General features: G+C 38.3%; 2 protein-coding genes across 7 annotated transcripts; one reads left to right on the forward strand and one right to left on the reverse strand.

Annotated features, from left to right (window-relative positions):
- Positions 1-4165: 4165 nt before the first annotated feature.
- Positions 4166-12900, reverse strand: LOC137104463 (copine-3-like). Of its 5 annotated transcripts, none has more exons than XM_067485674.1 (16): positions 12664-12898; positions 9476-9671; positions 9134-9313; positions 8984-9058; positions 8825-8896; positions 8641-8718; positions 8464-8553; positions 7666-7764; positions 7478-7561; positions 7243-7302; positions 6970-7103; positions 6539-6593; positions 6343-6394; positions 5883-6016; positions 4946-5179; positions 4166-4359 (listed from the first exon to the last, which is right to left on the reverse strand). In XM_067485674.1, exons 1-16 carry the CDS (start codon positions 12843-12845, stop codon positions 4240-4242), a joined length of 1845 nt encoding a protein of 614 aa, XP_067341775.1. In that variant the 5' UTR covers positions 12846-12898; the 3' UTR covers positions 4166-4239. The 5 variants fall into 5 exon arrangements, with proteins under 5 accessions (XP_067341775.1, XP_067341779.1, XP_067341778.1 ...); XM_067485678.1 differs by lacking the exon at positions 12664-12898 and adding an exon at positions 10169-10409; XM_067485677.1 differs by lacking the exon at positions 12664-12898 and adding an exon at positions 10165-10403.
- A 690-nt stretch (positions 12901-13590) lies between these two features.
- On the forward strand, positions 13591-22583 carry rmdn1 (regulator of microtubule dynamics 1). 2 transcript variants are annotated; one of them, XM_067485679.1, is made up of 10 exons: positions 13594-13800; positions 14309-14414; positions 20117-20201; positions 20662-20821; positions 20988-21077; positions 21164-21219; positions 21443-21530; positions 21651-21681; positions 21830-21963; positions 22068-22583. In XM_067485679.1, exons 1-10 carry the CDS (start codon positions 13669-13671, stop codon positions 22107-22109), a joined length of 924 nt encoding a protein of 307 aa, XP_067341780.1. In that variant the 5' UTR covers positions 13594-13668; the 3' UTR covers positions 22110-22583. The 2 variants fall into 2 exon arrangements, with proteins under 2 accessions (XP_067341781.1, XP_067341780.1); XM_067485680.1 differs by lacking the exon at positions 20988-21077 and having other exon boundaries at positions 13591-13800.
- The last annotated feature ends 1021 nt before the right edge of the window (positions 22584-23604 follow it).

Below are 23604 nucleotides of genomic sequence, written 5' to 3' on the forward strand. Positions count from 1 at the left end.
GTTATTTTGTATTATCCAATTATTTTTTATTTTGTAATGTATTTAGCTGGAAATCAAGATCACCCGAAAAATAGCTTACAGGACTTTGATGTGCCATAACGTGCACGATACCATAAGCCATTGTGTTTCTTGATCATAGGAACTCTTCCTTTATGAACTTTACATAGAAGCAGGTTCAATCATATTTAAAGCAACATTATTAATATTGATTTATAACATTCCATAGAGTAAATACTCAAAGAAGCTGAAAGAGATGCAGACAAGTAGTCAAGATTCAAAATTCAAATAACTTAATTGATCCCACAGGGAAGATGTGTTGAGGTTTATGAGTTAAATTAGACCATTATACTAGACTGGCTCTGAAACACGGACAAGGATTTGTAGAGTTTACGATCTTAAGAGTTGAAGACAGAGACACATTTCTATAAAAAAAAAAAAAAAAATCAGAGAAGTGGCTGAGTGTGTCTGTTCTTTTGTAGAGGGTGACTGTCAGTAAGACACCGAGGAGCCTTCCAATGCCAGAGTTTGAGAGTTTTACCAACTGTTATACACTAAGCTGGGCAACGGTTGTTTCTATAACATCTAAAGCAGCGGCCTGCTGATAAGTGCACTGTCATATAATGTTGAATTGTTTTTTTTTGGGGGGGGGGGGGGATATTATTCTAGTGGGTGAACGTGTAAGCTGAAAAGAAGGTTAAGTTCAAAGCCCATAAAATGTATCAGTGCTAAAACTCTGCCATATTGTAATATCATATATTTACTAGTATGAAGCTTGAAATCCATACACACTGCCCCACTCAGTCATTCCTCTCCCCGCTCCTATCTGCGCAGCCATTCAGGTTTTACTCTTTATCAAATGATATTTAATATTAAGCTGCAGAACTTATTAAACACACATAAATTGTTAAAATCTCTGACTGGTTAAAAGGACGAGCCCCAAAATATATCTAACCCCGTCTCGTATATATAATTATTAAAAAAAAAACAACAAAAAAAACATTTCAGAACATATTTCTATTAGAAACAAGAACACTAAAATTGTGAGGTTGAAATTGGAAGCAAATAACGAGTGGGAAATTAAAATCCATAATTACAAGAGTGAAAATATATTACCAATAGTAACTGAGAAGAAGAGGAGTGGTTGCTAAGCAACGTTAGTTAAGACGAAAAGTACAGGGTGACGGAAAACAAACATAAGTGCAATATAGTTGATCCGGCTGCAGCGGTGTATGTAGACTGAAGTTGAAAGTTAAAATTATTCTGAATTCATCTGTGTGGTTAACCATAGTGATGTCACTGGTATAAGCTGATTTATGTTAAAAAAACTAAAGATAGTTGTAGGCTTCTGTGTGTGCTACCAGTTACCAAGTAACATATGGTAGCTTTAACTATTTTTATTTGCTGAACACAATTTTGGGAGATTAATCTTACCTGCACAATATGGATTTGCTGAATTAACATTTATTGGGAACTCGTGGGAAACTTGAAAACACGAGTCATACTTTAGGATGGAGGCGACATGCTCTGAAAGGTTATCATGGCAGAAATAATAAAATCTGAGACAGCTAAGAGCATAGTAATAAAAATATTTCATACCTGCAAAGTAGGGGGAACCTGTGCTCTGAAACACAGGAAACATCTTGCTGCTACTGTCAGAAAAAAAGGTCTAAGTTAACCATGAACACATATTAAACACACAGCACATCAGTCGAGTGACACACACAGAAAACAAAGACACACAGTTCTGTTAATGGCAAAAAGGAGCCAACGGGTTCAAATCCCAGCCCGTGCACCAGGTGTGCCCTTAAGCAAGACACTCAATGCTACCTGCCCAGGGACCACCTGCTCCATCCCACTGGTTAGATGCACAGCACAAATTTCACTGTAGCACGTATATGTAGCTAATGATGACCATCCCACTGATGGAGCACAAATTTGGGGGTTAATGCACTCAAATTCAGCCTGCAAGTAGAAACATGACTCATATTTATGCCAAATAAAATTTAAATAAGTTATCAGTAGCACACACACACACACACACACACAAGTCTTACCGGGGATATGTGTGTACCAACTTGCATCTCTGCTATTGTGGTTTTAAAGCTCCCAATAAGGTCATGGGAGCATACATGAAGGCTGATGTGGTTAATAACATAGTCACTGACATTCACATAACATATGTTGCCATTTTCATTGCTAAATGCTAATAAGTGCAAAAAGATATTAGTTTTGTCACTTCCCAGTGTACAATAGCAAGTTTCTATGGATGTGATGTAAACATAATTAAAATATACACTATACATTATTTTTATATCCGCAAAAAAGCCTTATCATATCTTAAGTGTGCACAATGGTCACAAATAACATGCAAAAACAATTAGAAATATTTAAGTTATCAGTGTGAATGTAGTAAATGTGATAAGAGTAATTCAACTGAGTAAAAAGAAAATAGCAAAAACGCACAGCTTTATGTGGTGAAGTCTAGAATCATCCATGTACATACACACAGCACTTAACCAGCTGGGTTGTAAACTTGTTTAATGTTTAGGATCATTGCAAGGAGAAAAGAAAATGCAATTACATAATGTATTATTAATGTAGTATTTGAACAGTATAGTCAGTCAACAGAAACTGATCCAAAAATAAGGAGAATCTGCTCTTTTAATAGCTCAGAACATGTTAACAGGCTGCATGTTACAGGACTTACTGAGGTAAGAAATGAAAATGTAAAAACAAATGTACCTTTATAGGTTTCTCCACATTTCTTTCACAGAGAGAGCAGTGAGATCCGGAAGGGTCTCCAGAATGGGTTTCGGTTATTTTTTACAACCTACATAAACAATAAGCCGCAAGTAATGATAATGCAAATAATGAAGCACCATAGAAATCACACCTTAAAGGACCTTTGGTACCTTTTTGACACCTCACAGACTTGAACCTAAACTTAAACACATACACAAATAGAGGAAATTCATGCGTTCCAACGATAAAAACTAAATCTTGTCAGTCTTGTTGTTGGACTTATGGAAGTCTACTGCGTTATTTTTTTATTATTCTATGTGGTGTGAAATATATAAAAACATAAATGACTTATGTGTCATAATTTCCATCAGAGTGATACCACAGCACCTGAGGATCAAGCAACATGCTTGTGATGACAGTTCATTTCCTTTGAAGTGTATCTGTATAAATCTCATAGAGTTGCAAATCATTTGACTTCAATAATACAAATGATTTACAACTGACAATTTGATTAAAAAGATTTGTTTTCCCAGAATTAAATAGTAAATGGACACTTACATCCGACTTTTATCCAAAGCACTTTACAATGCTGCTTCTCATTCACCCATTCACACACACACCAATGCCATTGGCGGTTATGCAAGGTGCTCACCTGATGCACCAGGAGCAGTTTGGGGTTCAGTGTCTTGCCCAAGGACAGTCTGACACATAGACGGGACTGAGGATTGACCCACTGACCCTGTGGTCCGCAGACAACAGCCTTACCACTGACCCACAGCCGCCAGTTGGTAAAGCTGTGTAGCTTTCCAGCTCAGAATTACACTTAACTGCTACACACGCTGCCCGATGAAAAGAAACCATCATGGCTTAAATTTAGTACTTAAAGGACACTTACACACAAAATCACATTATGTTTCACGCACATTTCGCTTTGATGTAGAGGCAGCAAGGACATGTGTCACTGGGGTCAGAGGAACAAGGTCCCTTCAGTTTGTTGCTGACATAACCTGCCCATCACCACACTGCCTGAACAGACAGTAAATATGCCACACACTACACAGTACTGTCTAACACAAACACGTCCCTGAAAAATAGTTCCAACACTGAGCTAGTGTAAAAACATAATAGCAAAAAATAATACAAGTAAAAGACTAAACATTGAAATATAGAAAAAACACTGACATTTAATCAACAGACATAATGCATTTTTTCTGCCCAGAGTATAACATGATACTGCAGCTTTTAGTGTGATTGCGATATCATGCACTATAAGGCAATGTGTTTCTTGGTCACATGAACTCTTCCGTTATGACCTTTAAATTAAAGCAGGTTACATCATATTTGAAGCGACATTATTAATACTGATTTATGTCATTCCATAGAGTAAATACTTAAAGAGACTGCAGGAGATGCAGACAAGCAGTCAAGATTCAGACAACTTTATTTATCCCATAGGGAACGTTTGTAGAGGTTTAGGAGTTGAATTAGACCACTTTACTAGGTTGGCTCTGGAACTTCGAAGGAACTGGGGGGTTTAAGCTTGTAGGAGTTGAAGAAGGAGGCCACCTGGTCAGGAAGTTCAGCTAGGACACTCTGGGCAAGAGCCACACCGTTTCCCTGCAATGACAATGTCACAAGAGTAAGTGCTGGTCTTAGAGTCCATCCTACTTGCCAGCAAGTGACACATTTCCATATTTGCCACAGACTGCAAGTGTGTTTGTTAAGAGTTTACAGGGACACATCACTCACACCAACCCAAATACTGGTCACAGCATGATCAAATACAGATAATTGGCTGAAACAAAAACGTGTCAACTACACAACGTTGAACGTTGAAGTAAAAAAGTAAAAAATTCAAGAGCTGAGAGATCTTTTGAAAGTAAGTTTTCAGTGGGAATTACTACATCTTATGAGGTGTCATTTATTCATTTCTGCATAATATCCAAGTTCAGTAGCAGATGTCTGACATTTAAGTGCAACAGTAAGTGAAGTTTAAAATCTTATTGGGAATCAAGTAAAACATGAGCTTTAGACATTTGTGGGGTTTACTCCATCAACACATTACATTGTTGGGAAAAATCAGGAGGCTGGGGTTTGAGGTCCTGGTCAAGAGCAAACTATAAAGATACATGAAAAAGTTTATATTTTACATAAATAAACATTCATATCTAAATATGTACATCAGTACTGAGCTGATACTTGCTTGGAAATGTCTGAAAGGCACAAACTGGACAATGTCTCTAGCAGCAAGATCTCCAGCGGGCGAGGACAGCAGTTTGGTGTCACTGTCGAGGAACTCCATGGCACTGAAATCTGCCCCTCCAACACCCACTATAATGATAGACATGGGCAGGTGAGAGGCCGCCACGATCGCAGCGCGTGTCTGATCTATGTCTGTGATCACTCCGTCCGTGATGATGAGCAGCACAAAGTATTGCTGCGGACAGAGAAAACAGATGAGAGATGAAAATTTAAATGCTGAAATCAGCCCCTTTTCAAATGACAGGACTATAATTATAGGCAAAACAGGGGGGACAGAGGACAACACAAGTATTAAAAACTTTGAAATATGGTTTACACAAATTATATTTCAGTAGTATGCATATCTGCTCCAATTTATTTGTGTCACACACAGGACATGATCAAAATACATTTTTTAATCTGCTGTCACTTAGATCCCCCAGGTGTGCATGTAACCAGAACACAAAAGAATAATATACGTCGCCTTCACAACAAATGAGTGTTAAGACATTTTCATCATGTGCCTTTGTTGGTGTGAGAGGATTTTGTTTGCCACTTAAACTAGCAATATGTAAAAGTTCAGCTTGTTTTTGTAGGTGCCGTAGACTAATGCATAGTGACAAATAAAGAATATGTGCTGCATTTATTATGCTGCAATAAGAGCAATCAAAGTTTTTAAAGCAGAGATTGTTTCACCCAAGAAAAACAACTATCACTACTGTAAAAAGTTAGGAATCATTTCCTAAGTTATGAAAGATGAAAGTTCTCATTCTGAGACGTTTTGGCCAGTGATTTCATACTTGAGACACCTAATACATGTCAGCCCTATGGAATCTTTCCTAGTTTTTGGAAACAGGTACATGGCCTGTTTTGCCAATGAAATATAACTTTTTACTTACTGAGGCCACATTCTGCTGCAGAGCTTGTGTGGCAAAGCAGGCCACATGGTTAATAATGGGGGAAAAGTTGGTAGGACCCCAGAGCTTCACCTGCGGTAGACACTGTTGATATGCATGCACCACACCCTCTACGCCTGCAATACAATAACACAGATATGAGACTAAGGCAACAAACTTAATAAATACAGGATGCAACTTGAGCTATTACTAGTATGAGGCTTGAAATCTATCCACACTGCTCCATTCAGCCGTCCCTCTCCCAGCTCCATAATGTTCTTCTACCATCTGGTACACTTCCCCACACTAGGTGCAGCCGTTCAGGTATTAGTCATTATGAAATTAGATTTATTTTATTAAGCAGCAGAACTTATTAAACAAACAAAAACACAAAACAAAAGTTACATATGGTAGTTTTAACAATTTTTAACAGCTGAACACAACTTTGGGAGCTTAATCCTACCTGCACAGAATGGATTTGCTGGATTAAAGTTTATCGGGAACTCATGGGAAACCTGAATACATAAGTCATAAATAAAAGCAAACGTTAGGATGGAGGTAACAAAAAAAGACTTTTCACATTATCTGATCTAAAAGGTTATCGTGGCAGAAATAATAAAGTCTGAGACAGAGCGAACAGTAATAAACACATTTCATACCTGCCATGTCGGGGGAACCTGGGCTCCAAAACCAAACACAGGAAACATCTTGCTGCTACAGTCAGAAAAAAAGGTCTAAGTGAACCATGAACACATATTAAACACAGCACATCAGTCGAGTGACACACACAGAAAACAAAGACACACAGTTCTGTGTCCCATCCCACTGCTACCCCAGTGGGATGGGTTAGATGCAGAGCACAAATTTCACTATAGCACATATATGTAGCTAATGATGCACCAATAAAGCTTTTAATTATTGTTGTGGTTGATTTGGGTACGTTCAACATTACAGGGATTTACTGTAGAAGACAGTTCCAGAGTCTTCAGTTCTTGTTAAGACCTCCTGTGTTAACGTTTGCTTGGCTGTTTCAACATCATGTTTTATCCTAAATTATCCTAATTTTGCATTTGTCACTGAGAGACTTTACCTGTTGTAGTCCTGAATGACATTACCCACTGCCCGGATGGCTGACAGGTATTCATTGTAGCCTTGAGGGTTGATATAGTGAAGTGACTGTGGCAAGTTTGGTTCCCCATTAGAGCCTGTGAAGTCAATGGCAATCTGAGCGAGGTCAGTGACAGGATATGTGTCAAGAAAGCTGCTGTAACAGCTACGTAATACACAAGTTTATGAAGGTTTACATTGAGGCATCCTAATCCCAGGGTTATTTAACTAAAACACAAATCCCAAATAAACTCACAGTGAAGTGGATCTGACAACCACCCATAATATAATCCAGGAAGGAGTACTCTTTCTGCACCTGGAAGAGGAAATACAATGATGAACAAGCAACGGTAACTCTGGTTACATACGTATGACTTACGGTATTTCTGTAAAGATGTACCGGTGCTGAAGCTCACACAGAAAATATACTGAATGACAAAGAGGTCAAGGTAGAGAAAGAGTCATAAATGTAACAGATCCTGTTTCCTGACCTGGCAGCGTTTGATGCTGATGACCCCAGAGTTTTTATAGTTTCTCTTCTGTGACTTTTGGGGGTTAATGCACTCAAATTCAGCCTGTAAGTAGGAACACGACTCATATTTATGCCAAATAAAATGTAAATTACTTATCGGTAGCACACACACACACACACACACACACACACACACACAAGTCTTACCGGGGATATGTGTGTACCAACTTGCATCTCTGCTAGTGTGGTTTTAAAGCTCCCAATAAGGTTATGGGAGCCACTGGAACGATAGTCATAACAGTCAACCTGAGGACAATTGCAAAGACTTTTCATGTAGGGGGTCAGAAAAGTTGCCGCCAATTCAGAATCAACTCAAGACAGGAAGAATACATGAAGGCTGATGTGGTTAATAACATAGTCACTGACATTCACATAACATTTGTTGCCATTTTCATTGCTAAATGCTAATAAGTGCAAAAAGATATTAGTTTTGTCACTTCCCAGTGTACAATAGCAAGTTTCTATGGATGTGATGTAAACATAATTAAAATATACACAATACATTATTTTTATATCCGCAAAAAAAAGCCTTATCATATCTTAAGTGTGCACAATGGTCACATATTACACGCAAAAACAATTAGAAATATTTAAGTTATCAGTGTGAATGTAGTAAATGTGATAAGAGTAATTCAACTGAGTAAAAAGAAAATAGCAAAAACGCACAGCTTTATGTGGTGAAGTCTAGAATCATCCATGTACATACACACAGCACTTAACCAGCTGGGTTGTAAACTTGTTTAATGTTTAGGATCATTGCAAGGAGAAAAGAAAATGCAATTACATAATGTATTATTAATGTAGTATTTGAACAGTATAGTCAGTCAACAGAAACTGATCCAAAAATAAGGAGAATCTGCTCTTTTAATAGCTCAGAACATGTTAACAGGCTGCATGTTACAGGACTTACTGAGGTAAGAAATGAAAATGTAAAAACAAATGTACCTTTATAGGTTTCTCCACATTTCCTTCACAGAGAGAGAGCAGTGAGATCCGGAAGGGTCTCCAGAATGGGTTTCGGTTATTTTTTACAACCTACATAAACAATTAATTATAAGCAACATGTCTATAATAATTCCATACAATAATTATGAAATATTAATAACCAATAATTATGTGCACCTCTGTCCTGTGAGCCAGCTGCCATCCAGTTTCTGTCTGTTTGTAGAATTCCAGGAAAGGGTCGGACCACCATAAATACTGAACAACCATATCCAATTAGTTGCTTATAGGGCTTAAAAAATAATCAAAAAGTAAATCAAATAATGAAGAATCATGATATCAGACCTAAAAGGAACTTTGCTACCTTTTTGTCCAGACTCCGGGCTGACACTTCAAAGTTTGCCAATCTGGTGTCTGTTATTTCTTCAGCACAGATCTATTAAAAGAGAATCAAACTCTTTATATTAGGGAAATTTTGATCTTTGAACCATAAATAAATGAGACATTCATTTTTTGTACTCACTGTGATTGTCCCATGGCCTGCAGGCCTCTTGTCCTTCAGCAACAGAGATCGAGTCATCTGCCTGCTCGAAACAATCTGGACACAAAACACTGACAGTGTCATAAAACAATAAACCCGTTATTTTTTTAAACCATACAAAATGAAGCTCACCTGGCCCAGGGTACATTCAATCTCCCCCAGAAAATCATCATCACTCAGGTCGTAGGTATCATTGTCAATGTCATACACGCAAAACTTCAGCCTCTGCACGATCTCGAAATAGTAGTCGATAAAAAACTTCTTAGCAAACTTTGGATTGAGGCAGTTCAGGATCATCTCTGTGCGTCCAAACTGATTCCCACATAAAACAACACGTGCAAGATCATGTTAAACAGCTCAGGCTAAATCAGTACAGAATCATAGAACTATGACACAGACACTGTGTGTCTAGACAGATCATTATAACAAAGAGCTTTAGCTAGTCTACGTAAAAATCTTCTGTGTTGTACAAACCTCATACCACTGGGAGCCTGAGGTGTTAATATACAAGGCACACAGAGGGTCAGACTTAGAGAAGACGTCCATGTCCATGAGCTTGTCACAGGAGATGCTAAGCTGAACCTTGGTGGCCAAATGGGCTGCCCTCAGCCCCCGGACCCCACCTGAGGCCATGGCAGCTTGATGCAGGATGATGGTCACACAGATGCACCTTAATCCACAGACATTGTCAGAGTTGAGGAATTATGGAATACGTCTAAATACTGAAGTATTTATATTTAGAACATATTTTAGATACTTGTGTTTTGTTTACACCTTTGTTTACATGTTTTACATTTCTTGTCCAAAGTTTTTCACAATTAAGAAGCTTTTTTTAAAAGATTCTCTCACCACTGCTTTAAAATCAAGTTAGTGTTACATGTAACGCAGCCTTTAACGCTCTGTCTTACAGTTAGATTGTATCACGTAACGAAGGCCTGAAGCTTAGAAACTCTTATAACAGTAATAACAGTTAGAACAGTTCGGAGTGTGTTAATTATTAGAAATAACTGTTGAACATTGTGTTAACATACGAACTTCAGAGTTTGCGACTTTCTTACTCCCTTTATTAGGCGAATCAAAGTGAATACTACTACCAATCAAAACACGCTATTCAATAACATGCTATCTTTTCACATTAGAAATTGAACTCATGCTTTATTTACCTACGTCGATGTTAAAACATAATAGTTTCTAACGGGGTTCTAGACGTTTGTAGACGCTTAAGTGACGGCTGAGAACAACTGAGCAGCCAAGGGGCGGAGCCGGCACAGCCAACTTCTCCAAGCCGCTTTAGTAATGTTACTACTCTAATTTACTGTGTCATTTTCTCACACATTTGCTTCTCGACAGAGTGAGATCGTTTGCTTATATGTGCATGTATGTTAAAATTAAATGAAAAACCAAAAACGTCATAGTTAACACTGTGCAGTACAATAACTTAAGAAAATATGAAGACGTAACGTTCACAACTGTTTGTTTTTCTTTGAGGTGCATTCAAGAAAGGTAGCAGTAGTTAAACATTGTTGTTTTGGCCAAATAACGTAAAGTAAAGTACATCTAGTGCATCTCAGGTAGAATCCAAAGCCAAGATGGCAGCTGCCGCATCACAAATACTGATACAGAAAACAGAGACATTATAATTAACAGAAAACATTAGGGAAAGAGGTTACTTTTTTCTATTTTCCAGATGGCCGTCATAGTCTCTAGGGATTTTTACTGCCAGGGCAATGGCATTTCTAAAGGACCTTAATGGGTTTAGCCAAGATTACGGCCCCTAATGTTACTTTTTTAGAGACCCTAATAGGAGTGTAACATTTCTGTAGCAACAGAATGTCAGCAAATAGGTAAGACACACAACCAGGGGTCGACAAATTAGTCTCGAATAGGAAATATATTATTATAAAATTAAAATAAGGACAAAAGTGTAACAGAATTTGTCACCATTTAAAATAAATTAAAACATTATTTTAAGTTGTCCAGTATTAAGTTTACAACACGTTTAGTTTGTGCTCTTGAATGTTCCCTGCGTATTTGCGGACCGGACCACCCCGCACTTTTTGACACCATTGAAGCCCCCGATCACTTGAGGGCCTGGTGTTTAGGCACAAGGGCTGGGAGGGTGTTGACAAGTCGTGCGAGCAGGGTCTTTTTGTCGGCATCTGCCAGAAAATATAGCGGAATGAAAGGCCATTACAGGACAGATTTAAGCAGAGCTGCCACTGCTCTTATTGCAAGTACCGATGTGTTTTATCGGGACTTATCAGGCAGCGTTATCTTGCACAGTACTGTTGATTCATTTCCGGTGTTACCAAATGTAACCCCGCGATCCTGAACAGGAGACGCCGTTATAGGTGATGGATGGATGACTGGAGGTAACGTCACCTAATCCATTATACAATCTTCCTTGCAACAATCTCATACCGCTGCGGGCCTGAGCTGTTGTTGACACACGGTGACTTAGAGACGAAGTTTATGTCCCGAACGTTCACACAGTTGGTTTCGCCCTCGGGGCGTCACTGCAGCAAGGTGCCGGAAGATGGTCACACAGATGCACCTCAATCAACTGATATTCCCAGAGTTAAGAGTGATGCAGTGCATCCAAACACGGTCATTTACTCATTTAATACTGCTTCAAAATCGACTTACTTCTAATGTTGCATTTCTGACGTAATCTACTATTTTGTCAAAGCGATTTCTACCTTCAAAGAAGTCAATATTCTTCCCATTTAAGCTAGTTGATTTTATTAACTTATTTGTGGTATTCGGAATTTGGCTTTAGCTCGGACGCACACTGCTAGTTAGTTAAGTTTTACTCTAACGCAAAGTTAAGCTTTTGCCGAAGCTCTCATACAGGTAGAGAACGCTAACGATACACTTTATTTTTATCATGTAATTAAAGTCCTTCTTTTCAGAAAACAGTTTGGAGTGTGTTAATTATAAAAAACAACTAATAAACAGTGCGTTGGTACACATCATTGTTTATTCTCCGATTATGCCCGTTATTAACGTCCGCCAACGTAGACGGGCCATTGACCTGAGTGTAGTGAACTAGCTGAGTATGTCAACACCTGGTGAACCTGAACTAACACTACTACCAATCTGAACAATCAACTCAGTAACGTATTACCTTTTCATATATCTTGCTGAAAACGTATTCAGGCCTATTTATCTGGGTCATTTTTTTTTTTTAAATATACAACTTTTGATCAGCTTTTTATCGCGTTTAAAACGGACATTTCATAACTGTTGGTTGTTTCTCATCGACCGCATACATAGGGGACACAGTTTTCTGAGGTGCATTCAAGAAAAGTAGCAATACTTAAGCGTTTGCTATTGAAGCTTCTACGGTCACTAAATAACCACTGGATTTCTCTTAAAAGTTAACCGGCGGGGTTCATAACATCTTTAAGGTGCTTTATGGACATTTAGTGTTGTTCTAACTAACAAAAACAAAAATTGATTTAGATAACTGATAAAATGTTTATCCCCAATAAAATAATATATTACACAAATCCATAATTATAGCAATATTCAATAAGCTGTTTCCTACATTGGGTCTGTTTCTAAATTAAAACTTAAGATGGGAGTCGCTGCATATTTAAATATAAAACAGGGTCATAATTTAGAAAAGGGGTTAACACTTATTGTAGAGGCAGGCTTACTCGTCCAACAAATGTCCACTCCAGCAGTCGTTGTAAGATAAACTGTTTGAATTCCACAGTTGTGCTGATAACAAAATAATTCCGCACGGTAAAGGTGGATCTGCACTTTTGAGTACAAAACAAAACTTCGCTTTCCTGCGAACTGGTCGGCCAAACATCAAAGGCAAGTTGTGGGACGTCATGGATGAGGTCACTAATCATTTACCCAACCTGTCCAGACACATTTTGGTTAATAGGAAAAATAAAAGTATAGAAAATACAGAGAAAACTCTTGTTAGCTCATAGACACCCAGGTCCTAATCGTTCTCTAATATTAGAAACAATGACTTACTTAATATTGTAAATAATAACTAAATAATTTTTAAACATTACAACCAGTCTGTTGTGGTCTTCTTTCTTCCGGTGTCAGAGGTCACCAGCACTCAACACACGTAGGAGAACAGTCTTTACACTTTCTCATTCTGATTCAGTTGTGGGTCTATTATTGTGTGGATGGGTTTGCTGTCACCCACGAGCTTCAATAATCAGCACAATCCCACATTTTTGCCGTCTTTAGAGATATTCCTTAGTCCGACGTTTCCAAAACAGGTCTCCATCTACAGCGGCCATACAGCTCCTCTTTTCCCCCGGAGGCAGGAGACGTTAAATTAGTTTTTGTTATACAGCCTATATGGCTCCGCTATTAACTTAATTACGTTTTAGAGACAGTAATTGGAATGTACCATTTCAAACAGTATGTGAGAAAACACATGAGACACACTAGCTGGGCCTATTTAATACAGTGCCGACAGACTAGTGTCAAACAGGAATTACAATATTAAAATAAAAATAAAAATAAAAGTGTAACGATTTTGTCACCATTTAAAACCCGTTATTTTAAGTTTGCAACACTTTTAGATTGTGCTCTTGAATGTTCCCTGCTCGTACTCGCGGACCGGACCACCCCACAGTTTTTGACTGCACTGAAACCCCTGATCGCCGTCAGTCAGCTGGTTTGTAGGAGCTATGGCTGGAAGAGTGTTGACAAGCTGTGCGAGCAGGGTTTTATTGTCAGCATCTCGTGCAAAATGTAACACAATCAAAGGGCCAAGCCGGCATTACTGGACCAGTTTAAGGAGGGCTGCCACCGCTCTCACTGTAAGTACCGATGTGGTTGATTCGGACTTACCGGGGACGTCAATCTTACACCGGTGTTTACACATGTTCACTTGCAGATATCTGCGCTCACAAACAACTGTGTTGTCTTTACGTGTATGTAGGTAAAAGGCCAACAGTCGAACACTGTTGGATGTTCTTAGCTGTAGCTGAAGAGCATCTTTGCTGCAGCTTTCACTGTGTTAACTTAACGTGTAACAAGTATGATATGACGCTCGTGGGGAATCTGACTTTTACAATTAAACAGAACTGTAGTCCGGCTTAAATTGAAAAAAAAAAAAAAAAAAAAAAAACCTGCTTAAAAAGGCACAATGGATGAGTGTAGTGACCGGGTCCATCCACTGCACCGCTCTGGTGGATCAGGTTACTTTGGGTCAACTTCGACCAGGGATCGACCCACTGACTTTACCAACTGAGCTACCGAGACTGATCATTGCACATTGTTTATTTTGCTCATGTGTCTTTCTGTCACTTCGTTTCTCATGCACAGAGTGGAAAAGCCGCATTCCTCCTGGGGCTTCCTACATTCTCCTGCCTGGGCTACAAAGTTTACCACAGGGTTCAAAGTTCAACCACCGTCCACGCTCTAGGAAAAGGTAATTTGTTTGCCAATATGAAGAATATCACAACCCTGATTAGTATTATTAATAAACACATACACGTGTTGTTTCAGAGAGAGAGCTTGTGAGTTAATTTACTTCCTTTATTATCTCTAATAAATTCACTTTTTAAATCTTTTTGCTAACATGCAGCTCTGCCCAACAGCTAAATCTCACATACAATAGTTTTTCTACCATAGCAGTGGTAGAAAACTTAACACAAATGTAGTTAAAGTGTCACTTTCTCATCTGCGTTGTCCTTTATGTCCTTTTTTTAAGTGAAGAATCTTTTTGCGGGACATTCAATTCAATTCAATTCAACTTTATTTATATAGCGCCAATTTACAACAAAGTCATCTCAAGGCACTTTACAGAATAAAGTCCAGACTACACAAGTATGTAGAAGCAACCCAACAAATCCCCCTTGAGCAAGCCCTAGGCAACAGTGGAGAGGAAAAACTCCCTTTAATGGGAGAAACCTCCAGCAGAACCAGGCTCAGGGTGGGCGGCCATCTGCCTTGACCGGTTGGGGTGAGTGGAAAGTGGAGAAAGAAAAGAAAAGAGCAACGAAAAGCAACAACGAAAAGCAACACAGAACAACAAAAAAGCAACAACAAAACAACAAAAAGCAACAACAAAAAGCAACAACAAAACAACAAGAAAAGCAACAACAAAACAACAAAAAAGCAACAACAAAGCATCGTGCAGGTTGTAGGATATAGAATTAATGGTATACAGTAGTGACAAGTAAATGTATAGAGAAAAGCTAGTTCAGGTTGAGTGAGCAGTTTAACTATAAGCTTTATCAAAAAGGAAGGTTTTAAGCCTAGTCTTAAAAGTAGAGAGGGTGTCTGCTCCCCGAATTTGGATTGGAAGCTGGTTCCACAGGAGAGGAGCTTGATAGCTAAAGGCTCTGCCTCCCATTCTACTTTTGCAAACTCTGGGAACCACAAGTAGGCCTGTATTTTGGGATCGAAGTGGTCTTATCGGGCGATACAGAACTATGAGATCTTTTAAATATGATGGAGCTTGACCATTAAGAGCTTTGTATGTAAGGAGGAGGGTTTTGAACTCTATTCTAGATTTTATGGGAAGCCAATGAAGAGAAGCTAGTGAAGGTGAAATATGATCTCTCTTTCCTAATCCAGTCAGCACTCTTGCTGCAGCATTTTGGATTAATTGAAGGCTTTTTAGAGAGTTATTAGGACACCCCAGAAGTAGGGAATTACAGTAGTCCAACCTAGAAGTAACAAATGCATGGACCAGTTTTTCGGCATCACTTTGAGACAGGATGCTTCTAATTTTAGCAATGTTCCGTAGGTGGAAGAAGGCTGTTCTAGAGATTTGTCTTATATGTGACGTAAATGCCAAATCCTGGTCAAAAATAACTCCAAGGTTCCTCACCGCAGTACTGGAGGCCAAAGTTATGTCATCTAAAGTAACTATATTGTTAGACAGCATATTTCTCATGTTTTTAGGCCCAAAGAGGATGATTTCAGTTTTGTCTGAATTTAGAAGTAGGAAATTGTAGGACATCCAGGTCTTTATGTCTTTTAGACATGCTTCAAGTTTGACTAATTGGTTAGTATCTTCTGGTTTCACAGATAAATAGAGCTGGGTATCATCTGCATAGCAGTGGAAGTTTATGGAATGTTTCCTAATAATTTTGCCTAAAGGTGACATGTACAGGTTAAAAAGTATTGGTCCTAACACAGAGCCCTGTGGAACTCCATAGCTAACTTTGGTGCATAAAGAAGAGTCATCATTAACATGAACAAGTTGGAATCTGTCTGACAGATAAGATTTAAACCAGACAATGCAGACAATGTCCAGACAACCATCATTTACAACCAGTCACAAACTTGAGAGTATTGCTGTGAATTCACAGGGAGCTGGCAATATGTTATGTATCAAGATACATGGGTTACGATTTGATATATTGGAAATATTGTAATACTGGAAGTACTGTATGGTGGAATTATTTTGTGTGTATATCATTTTAAGAAACCTCCCAGTATAAAAAGCCCAATGGGATACACATAACATCTGAGACAAGTTTACTCTTTATGCAATCAAACCAACCAAAAATGAATGTTTATCTTATCTTGTAGATCTTGTCACCGAGAGTTTAAACACAACAAGAAATGAACTGTCTGCCACTAAATGCAGCAAGTAATTGGTTCATTTAAAATCACTCATGTTTCAGAGATTTGATCCAGTATTACAAAACCTGATATCGCGATACTCAAGTTCTTTTCACTCCCCTGCTGGAAAGTAACCTGCAATGAGAAGTGGGCTGTGAACCTATAAGTGGATGAGAAAAGTGTTCTGGGTCACTCTAATGCAGATCTGCCCTCTGTCCTCACCTGACACAAGTAGAGAGTCCATTGAGGGAGGTTAACAGGTCTCAGTGTCCCAGTTAGGAGGTTCTGCTGTTTTATACTTTTATATTTTTATATGTAGATGTAACAGAATGTAGCTACTTTCAATATAATTTACTGCAACTTTGGGCTACAAAATGAAGACTGGTAGACATTTGAGAGTCTTACTCTTAGCCTTTCACACCCAAACTGGAAAACTCAAAAAACACTATTACTTACTCGTGTACCGTCCTCCAGTCCCTTATTCAGAGTTTTTGATTGAATTTTCTATCTGATTTAGTGCTTAGTACAGATAAAGTCATTATAGTGGGTGACTTTAACATTCATGTAGATGCTGACAGTAACTGTAAGTAAATTCATTATTAGATTCAATTGATTTTTCCCAAAATGTAAATAAACCCACTCACTGTTTTAGTCACACGTTAGACCTTGTCCTTACGTATGGAATGGACAATGTTTACAATGTTTCCTCACAACTCTCCTCTGTCTGACCATTTTCTGATAACATTTGAATTTACAATAACGGACTATACAGCAGTTAGGAAAAAATTCCACTACAGCAGATGTTTATCTGAAAATGCTGTGAATAAATTTAAAGAAATTATTTATTCATCTTTTTCACCACCGTGTGTCAATACTATGGTGAGTATCCATCTTACTCCTGTACAAGCTGATTATCTAGTCAACGATTCTGCAACCTCACTGCGTATGATACTAGATACAGTTGCCCCTCTGAAAAAGAAAGCAATGAATCAGAGGAGCCGACCTCCATGGTACAATTCACAAATGCACAGCTTAAAGCAGGCGTCACAAAAGTTAGAAAGGAAGTGTTGTTCCACCAATTTAGAGGAATCCCAGTTAGCCTGGAAAAACAGTTTAAAAATGTACAAAAAAGCTCTCTGTGATGCCAGAACAGCATATTATTCATCATTAATAGAAGAAAACAAGAACAACCCCCGGTTTCTGTTCAGCACTGTAGCCAGGCTGACTGAGAGCCATAGTTCTGTTGAGCCTAGTATTCCCTTAACTCTGAGCAGCAATGACTTCATGACTTTTTTTATGATTAAAATTGTAGCTATTAGAGAAAGAATTCATCAGATCCTCCCCCAAATATTACAGATGTGCAGACTACATGTACAACAGCTCTAGAATCCTCAATAAGGCCCCAATCCATCTTAGACTGCTTTTCACCCATAGATCTCATGAGCTAAGTTCAACTACCGCTTCCTCAAAACTAACAACAAGTCTTTTAGAGCCTGTACCAACCAAATTGCTCAAAGATGTTCTACCTTTAATACACAAGTTCATATTAGATTTGATAAATATATCTTTAGAAACTGGCTATGTACCAAAGGCCTATAAAGTTGCAGTTATGAAACAGTACTTAAAAAACCTGTCTTAATCCTCGTGATTTAGTCAACTATTGACTGATATATATTTCTAAGATCCTTAAAAAAGTAGTTGCAAAACAATTATGTGACAACCTTTATAGGAATAATTTGTTTTTGACTTTCAGTCAGGATTTAGAGTTCATCATAGTACAGAAACAGCACTGGTAAAAGTCACCAACGATCTTCTCATGGCTTCAGATAGTGGACTTATGTCCGTACTCGTCCTACTAGACCTTAGTGCCGCATTTGACACCATTGACCACAACATTTTATTACAGAGACTGGAACATGGATTTGGAATAAAAGGAACCACACTGCATTGGTTTAAATCTTATCTGTCAGACAGATTCCAACTTGTTCATGTTAATGATGAATCCTCTTTCTGCACCAAAGTTAGCTATGGAGTTTCACAAGGCTCTGTGTTAGGACCAATACTTTTTACTTTGTATATGTCTCCTTTAGGCAAAATTATTAGGAAGCATTCCATAAACTTCCACTGCTATGCTGATGATACCCAGCTCTATTTATATGTGAAACCAGAAGATACTAACCAATTAGTCAAACTTCAGTCATGCCTAAAAGACATAAAGGCCGGGATGTCCCACAATTTCCTACTTCTAAATTCAGACAGAAGTGAAATTATTCTATCTGGGCCTAAAAATATGAGAAATATGCTGTATAACAATATCATTACTCTAGATGGCATAACTCTGGCCTCCAGTGCTACTGCTAGGAACCTTGGAGTTATTTTTGATCAGGATTTGTCCTTTACCTCACACATAAAACAAATCTCCAGAACAGCCGTCTTCCACCTACGGAACATTGTCAAAATTAGGAGCATCCTGTCTCAAAGTGATGCCGAAAAACTGGTCCATGCATTTGTTACTTCTAGGTTGGACTACTGTAATTCCCTACTTTCAGGATGCCCCAGTAACTAAAGAGCCTGCAATTAATCCAAAATGCTGCATCAAGAGTGCTGACTGGAACTAGCAAGAGAGATCATATTTCACTTTCACTAGCTTCTCTCCATTGGCTTCCCATTAAATCTAGAATAGAATTTAAAACCCTGCTTCTTACAGATAAAGCTCTTAATGGTCAGGTTCCATCATATTTAAAAGATCTCCTAGTACTATATCGCCCAATTAGACCACTTCGATCCCAGAATGCAGGCCTACTTGTGGTTCCCAGAGTTTGCAAAAGTAGAATGGGAGGCAGAGCCTTTAGCTATCAAGCCCCTCTTCTTTGGAACCAGCTTCCAATGCAGATTCAGGGGGCAGACACACTCTCTAATTTTAAGAGTAGGCTTAAAACCTTCCTCTTTGATAAAGCTTATAGTTAAAAATGCTGAGTCAACCTGTGTATTCTCTGATTTGGTGAAAAGCGTAGTCATGTTTTTCAGAAAATCCTCAGGTTTTAGGAGGCTGTTTCCAAACAAGCCCTTATGGTTTAGACTGTGTTTTCAGAGGGCACATTTAAAAAAAAAAAAATGTTAAATACAAATATAAAGCTTTTAAAACACAACTTACAATTACTGAAATTAAAAGACAAAAATTGAAAAAGGCATTAAAACCACTTTTGTCCTTCTAGACATTTGCTGAATATGTAGATGCAGATAATTTAGGAAAGGAAAAGATAGAAGTGCAACAAACGTCGCTCCCATTCCTAGTTTTATACACACAAGTTGCACGCACAAACACCTTTAATGGGGGATCACTGAGGCCCAGGTGACCCTTAGGAAGTAAATCCAACTTTGGCAAAGTAAACACATGATTGGTGGTGAGTGACAATTTCTGAGATGTGACTGTTTTACAGTGTGAAACAGTGAACATGGGATGGAGAAAAAACATTCAGCGTTTAGTTCAAAACAATCACTGTAAGACAGTCGTCTCACTGAACTGACAACAGTTGTTGTTTTGCACTTGTGCAGAGGAGGTTTTGGAGCAGGCCGACTACCTGTACAGCTGTGCGGAGACAGAGAAACTCTACAAGCTGCTGTTGCAATACAAGGACAGGTACAGTAAACTACCATTTATGCTGCCCGCATCCTACGTCCACTAGTGTCCACGCAGAGTCTGCAGATGTCTTTGTGCACCCCAATTCTGAGTAGAACCTGTTTGTGGACGTAAGGTCAATCTAACTTTACACCAATGGGAGCAAAGCTGATTTTTGTACGAGCAGTCGCTGAGTTAATCTACGAAGACTCCAGTGCTCCATTAGGACACTGCCTGTTATTGTTTGGGTAATTTGTCTATTTATGAGACTGATATGCAGTTTACACCAGATCTTAAGGTTTCGTGATTAATGTCATATTTCACACGCTGCTTTGGAAGTGTAGGAAATAATCAGTCTGATTATGGTTCTGTCGTTAAAGCCAATTGTTTGCACACTACGTACACACATGTATATCATAGGAAGTGGACTAATAACTGATTGCTCGGTTATGTGTATTTGAATAAACTCGTGTCGACCCAGTGATGATGCAGAGTTCCTGTGGAGACTGGCTCGGGCGTCTCGCGACATGTCCCTCCTGCCTGACATTGAGGCTGAACGGAAGAAGCAGCTGACGTTTGAGGCCTTCGAATATGCAAAGAAGGCCCTGGAGAAAGATGATCAGTGTTTCGCAGCACACAAAGTAAGAACATGTTTATTTGGGTTTTTTTTTTTTTTAATTTTCTTTACATAAATGTTTTAACTAAATGGAGTTTTTGGATTCATTAGCACCTTAAGCAGGTTCTTAAAGTTTAACAGCAACTTTAAAGGAAAATGACCCATTTAACATTGTTCTTCTCCTAACACAGTGGTACGCTGTGTGTCTCAGTGATGTTGGGGATTATGGTGGAGTCAAGATGAAAATAGGAAATTCATACATCATCAGGGACCATTTAGAGGTTGGAGGGGCACGTGGATATGAGCATGTCATATCATTTTATCAATTTTGTTTTTATTCTTAAGTAAAACCCTTTGCTTTTTCTAGAAAGCCATCCAGCTCAATCGCAAAGATGCCACGTCCTTACACATTCTGGGCTATTGGTGAGTCTCTGTGTGTGTTGTGGTTAGTTTTTATTAAGCAAACCATAAGCATATCTTTCATACATGCTTCAGTAGCATGTAGGGAGAGCGGAGACTGTTCAAAACAATTTGTGCTGGAAAAATACTAGTTTTGTTTTTACTCTTTGGGGGGAAAATAACTTGTTATTTATGTGAACTAGTTTCAGGTTCCTGGTGCTTTTTTTTTTTTTTTTTTTTTTAATAGGTGTTTTGCTTTTGCTGAGTTGCCGTGGTATCAGCGCAAAGTAGCAGCTGTGGTGTTTTCAACCCCACCTGTGTCCACATATGAGGAGGTGAGAGCTCGTCCATTTGGATCACTCTTGTATCGCTCTATTATTTGCCTTTTTTTCCCATCTGCTTTTTTGGCATGGAAAGCTAATTTGGATTAAGTTGTGCTTTTCTGTCTCTTTTAGGCTTTGGAATTCTTCTTGAAAGCTGAAGAAGGTAAAACCCTGCATACTAATAAAGTCACAATGGTAGCAAAAGAAAAAGCTCAAATTCTTAAAAAAAATAAAAAATCAAGACGCTTTGCTTGTCAAGGATTTCATTAAATGCATTAAAATGACTTGCGTGTGTGTTTTACTCTTCTCAGTTGATCCAAACTTCTACAGCAAAAACCTGCTGATGCTTGGGAAGACGTACATGGCCATGAGAGACAGAGAGAATGCTCTGCTCTGGTTAACCAAGGCAAAGGACTATCCTGCTCACACACTGGAAGACAAAGAGGTACATGCACCGTCGTTTGGATTCTCCACCTATATTAGTATGAGGAGTGAGCAGACTGTGTTGGTGTGAATCGTGGCATTTACACTGTACTTAATTCACTGCAGGTCCATAAAGAAGCCATCGACCTGCTGAAGAAGCTAGGATGAAGCTCTCGTGACCATTGGCTGGATTAGGATTCTACTGTTAATAATTGCTAACAAAATGTTTCTATCTATGACATTTGTGATAATTAGTCATGTAGAACTGTGAGTTGCCATGCACTCAGAAAGCCGTCATGTATTTAAAGAACAATATGTCCAGCTTATAATTACTAAGGAACCTTTGATAATTGTATTATCTTTCTGCATCAGCATGTCTTTTTAAGCCTCAGTTATTTTTACACGGACTTTACTGCGATGTCGAAAGCATTGAAGAGTTAAGACTGTGTGGACATTACATCCATTAATGCTTCATTCCAAATTCCAGTTTTTGCTCAGATTCAGTCTTTTTTTTCTGATGATTCACATTTCTGTTTATGTAATCTGCTCATTAATGTATTATTGGCTGGATGTGGCACCACTGGTAAAAAAAAAAAATCAAAAACTCAAACATGACAATAAGAGTTTGTTTGGAAGACAATTTCTGCAAATTCCTCAAATTGCTTTGTTATAATATTTTCTTTCGACTTGAAGATAATATATATTATATAATTAACTAATGTAACTTTTTATAGGTGGGTTATGGCAGCAAGAATTAAAGTCAAGCCACTAAAGTGGATGTTATGAAAATATAATTATAATATTTGTTGACAATGTGCTAAATACACCAACATGTAGTGGCACACGGGTCTCTCTAAACCCAATGAATGATTCCACGCCTGTATTTACTGAGCTAGAGAAGCTACCAGACCTCTAGGGGTAGCAGAGGAAAAATAAAGCATTAAATGCTTTCATCACTAGGGACATAAAATGCGTGTGCATGTAAAAGAGAAATGACCAAGAACTACATGACAGACACGGGACATTATTGAACTTTTGTGGGCAGTCGCCAGAACAGTCATTAACAAACACCATCCTACTGCTCAGTCTCTTCATTCAGGCCTTGGACTTTGCTTAAGATGTTTGTACATGTTTTCATCCATGTTTATTTTTACTGGGCTGAGAGATTGAGTAATGATGACAGGGATCAATTGAGCACATTGGGTATTATATGAATGGGATATGGTTCTGGTCTGAGTGCAATGACCCCACGATGGTGAAAAGAGCGAACAAACACACTCAGCAAACTCACTCCCAATATTAAAAAACTGCTGAAAACAGAACTCTGCCGCACCTTCCTATGGACTTTAATCTATTCTGTCTTTAAAAAAAATAGCTCTTTCTTGAACTTGCATCTCAGGAAATGTGAACACTTAAATAAATGTAAAAGTGATCCAATATTAAAAAAATAGCGAGTTAGACTTTGAAAAGTTTGATTCACTTGAAGCCACAAAATAATTATTTGACTTGAGCTGCAAGGTAGCGTCATTAGAAAGATCAGTTTGCTGCCTTCTGGGAAGGGGCAAAATTGAGATTGCCAAAAAAAAAATATGCTTACTGAAAGATTTTTATTCAGAAAATGTGACCAATTTAAAAACCAACAATTTAGGCTATAGATTTTACG

This window comes from Channa argus, chromosome 19, assembly GCF_033026475.1.
Source record: "Channa argus isolate prfri chromosome 19, Channa argus male v1.0, whole genome shotgun sequence".
Classification (NCBI taxonomy): Eukaryota; Metazoa; Chordata; class Actinopteri; order Anabantiformes; family Channidae; genus Channa; species Channa argus.

Coding starts and splice junctions, on each gene's coding strand:
- rmdn1 (XM_067485679.1), top strand. CDS start 13,669: ATGGCTGGAAGAGTGTTGACAAGCTGTGCGAGCAGGGTTTTATTGTCA. Junction 21,078..21,163: donor TCATCAGGGACCATTTAGAG/GTTGGAGGGGCA, acceptor TGCTTTTTCTAG/AAAGCCATCCAGCTCAATCG. Junction 21,220..21,442: donor TTACACATTCTGGGCTATTG/GTGAGTCTCTGT, acceptor TTTTTTTAATAG/GTGTTTTGCTTTTGCTGAGT.
- LOC137104463 (XM_067485674.1), bottom strand. CDS start 12,845: ATGACGTCCCACAACTTGCCTTTGATGTTTGGCCGACCAGTTCGCAGG. Junction 8,719..8,824: donor CCCGGAGTCTGGACAAAAAG/GTAGCAAAGTTC, acceptor ATGGTTGTTCAG/TATTTATGGTGGTCCGACCC. Junction 7,562..7,665: donor TTGGTACACACATATCCCCG/GTAAGACTTGTG, acceptor TCCTACTTACAG/GCTGAATTTGAGTGCATTAA.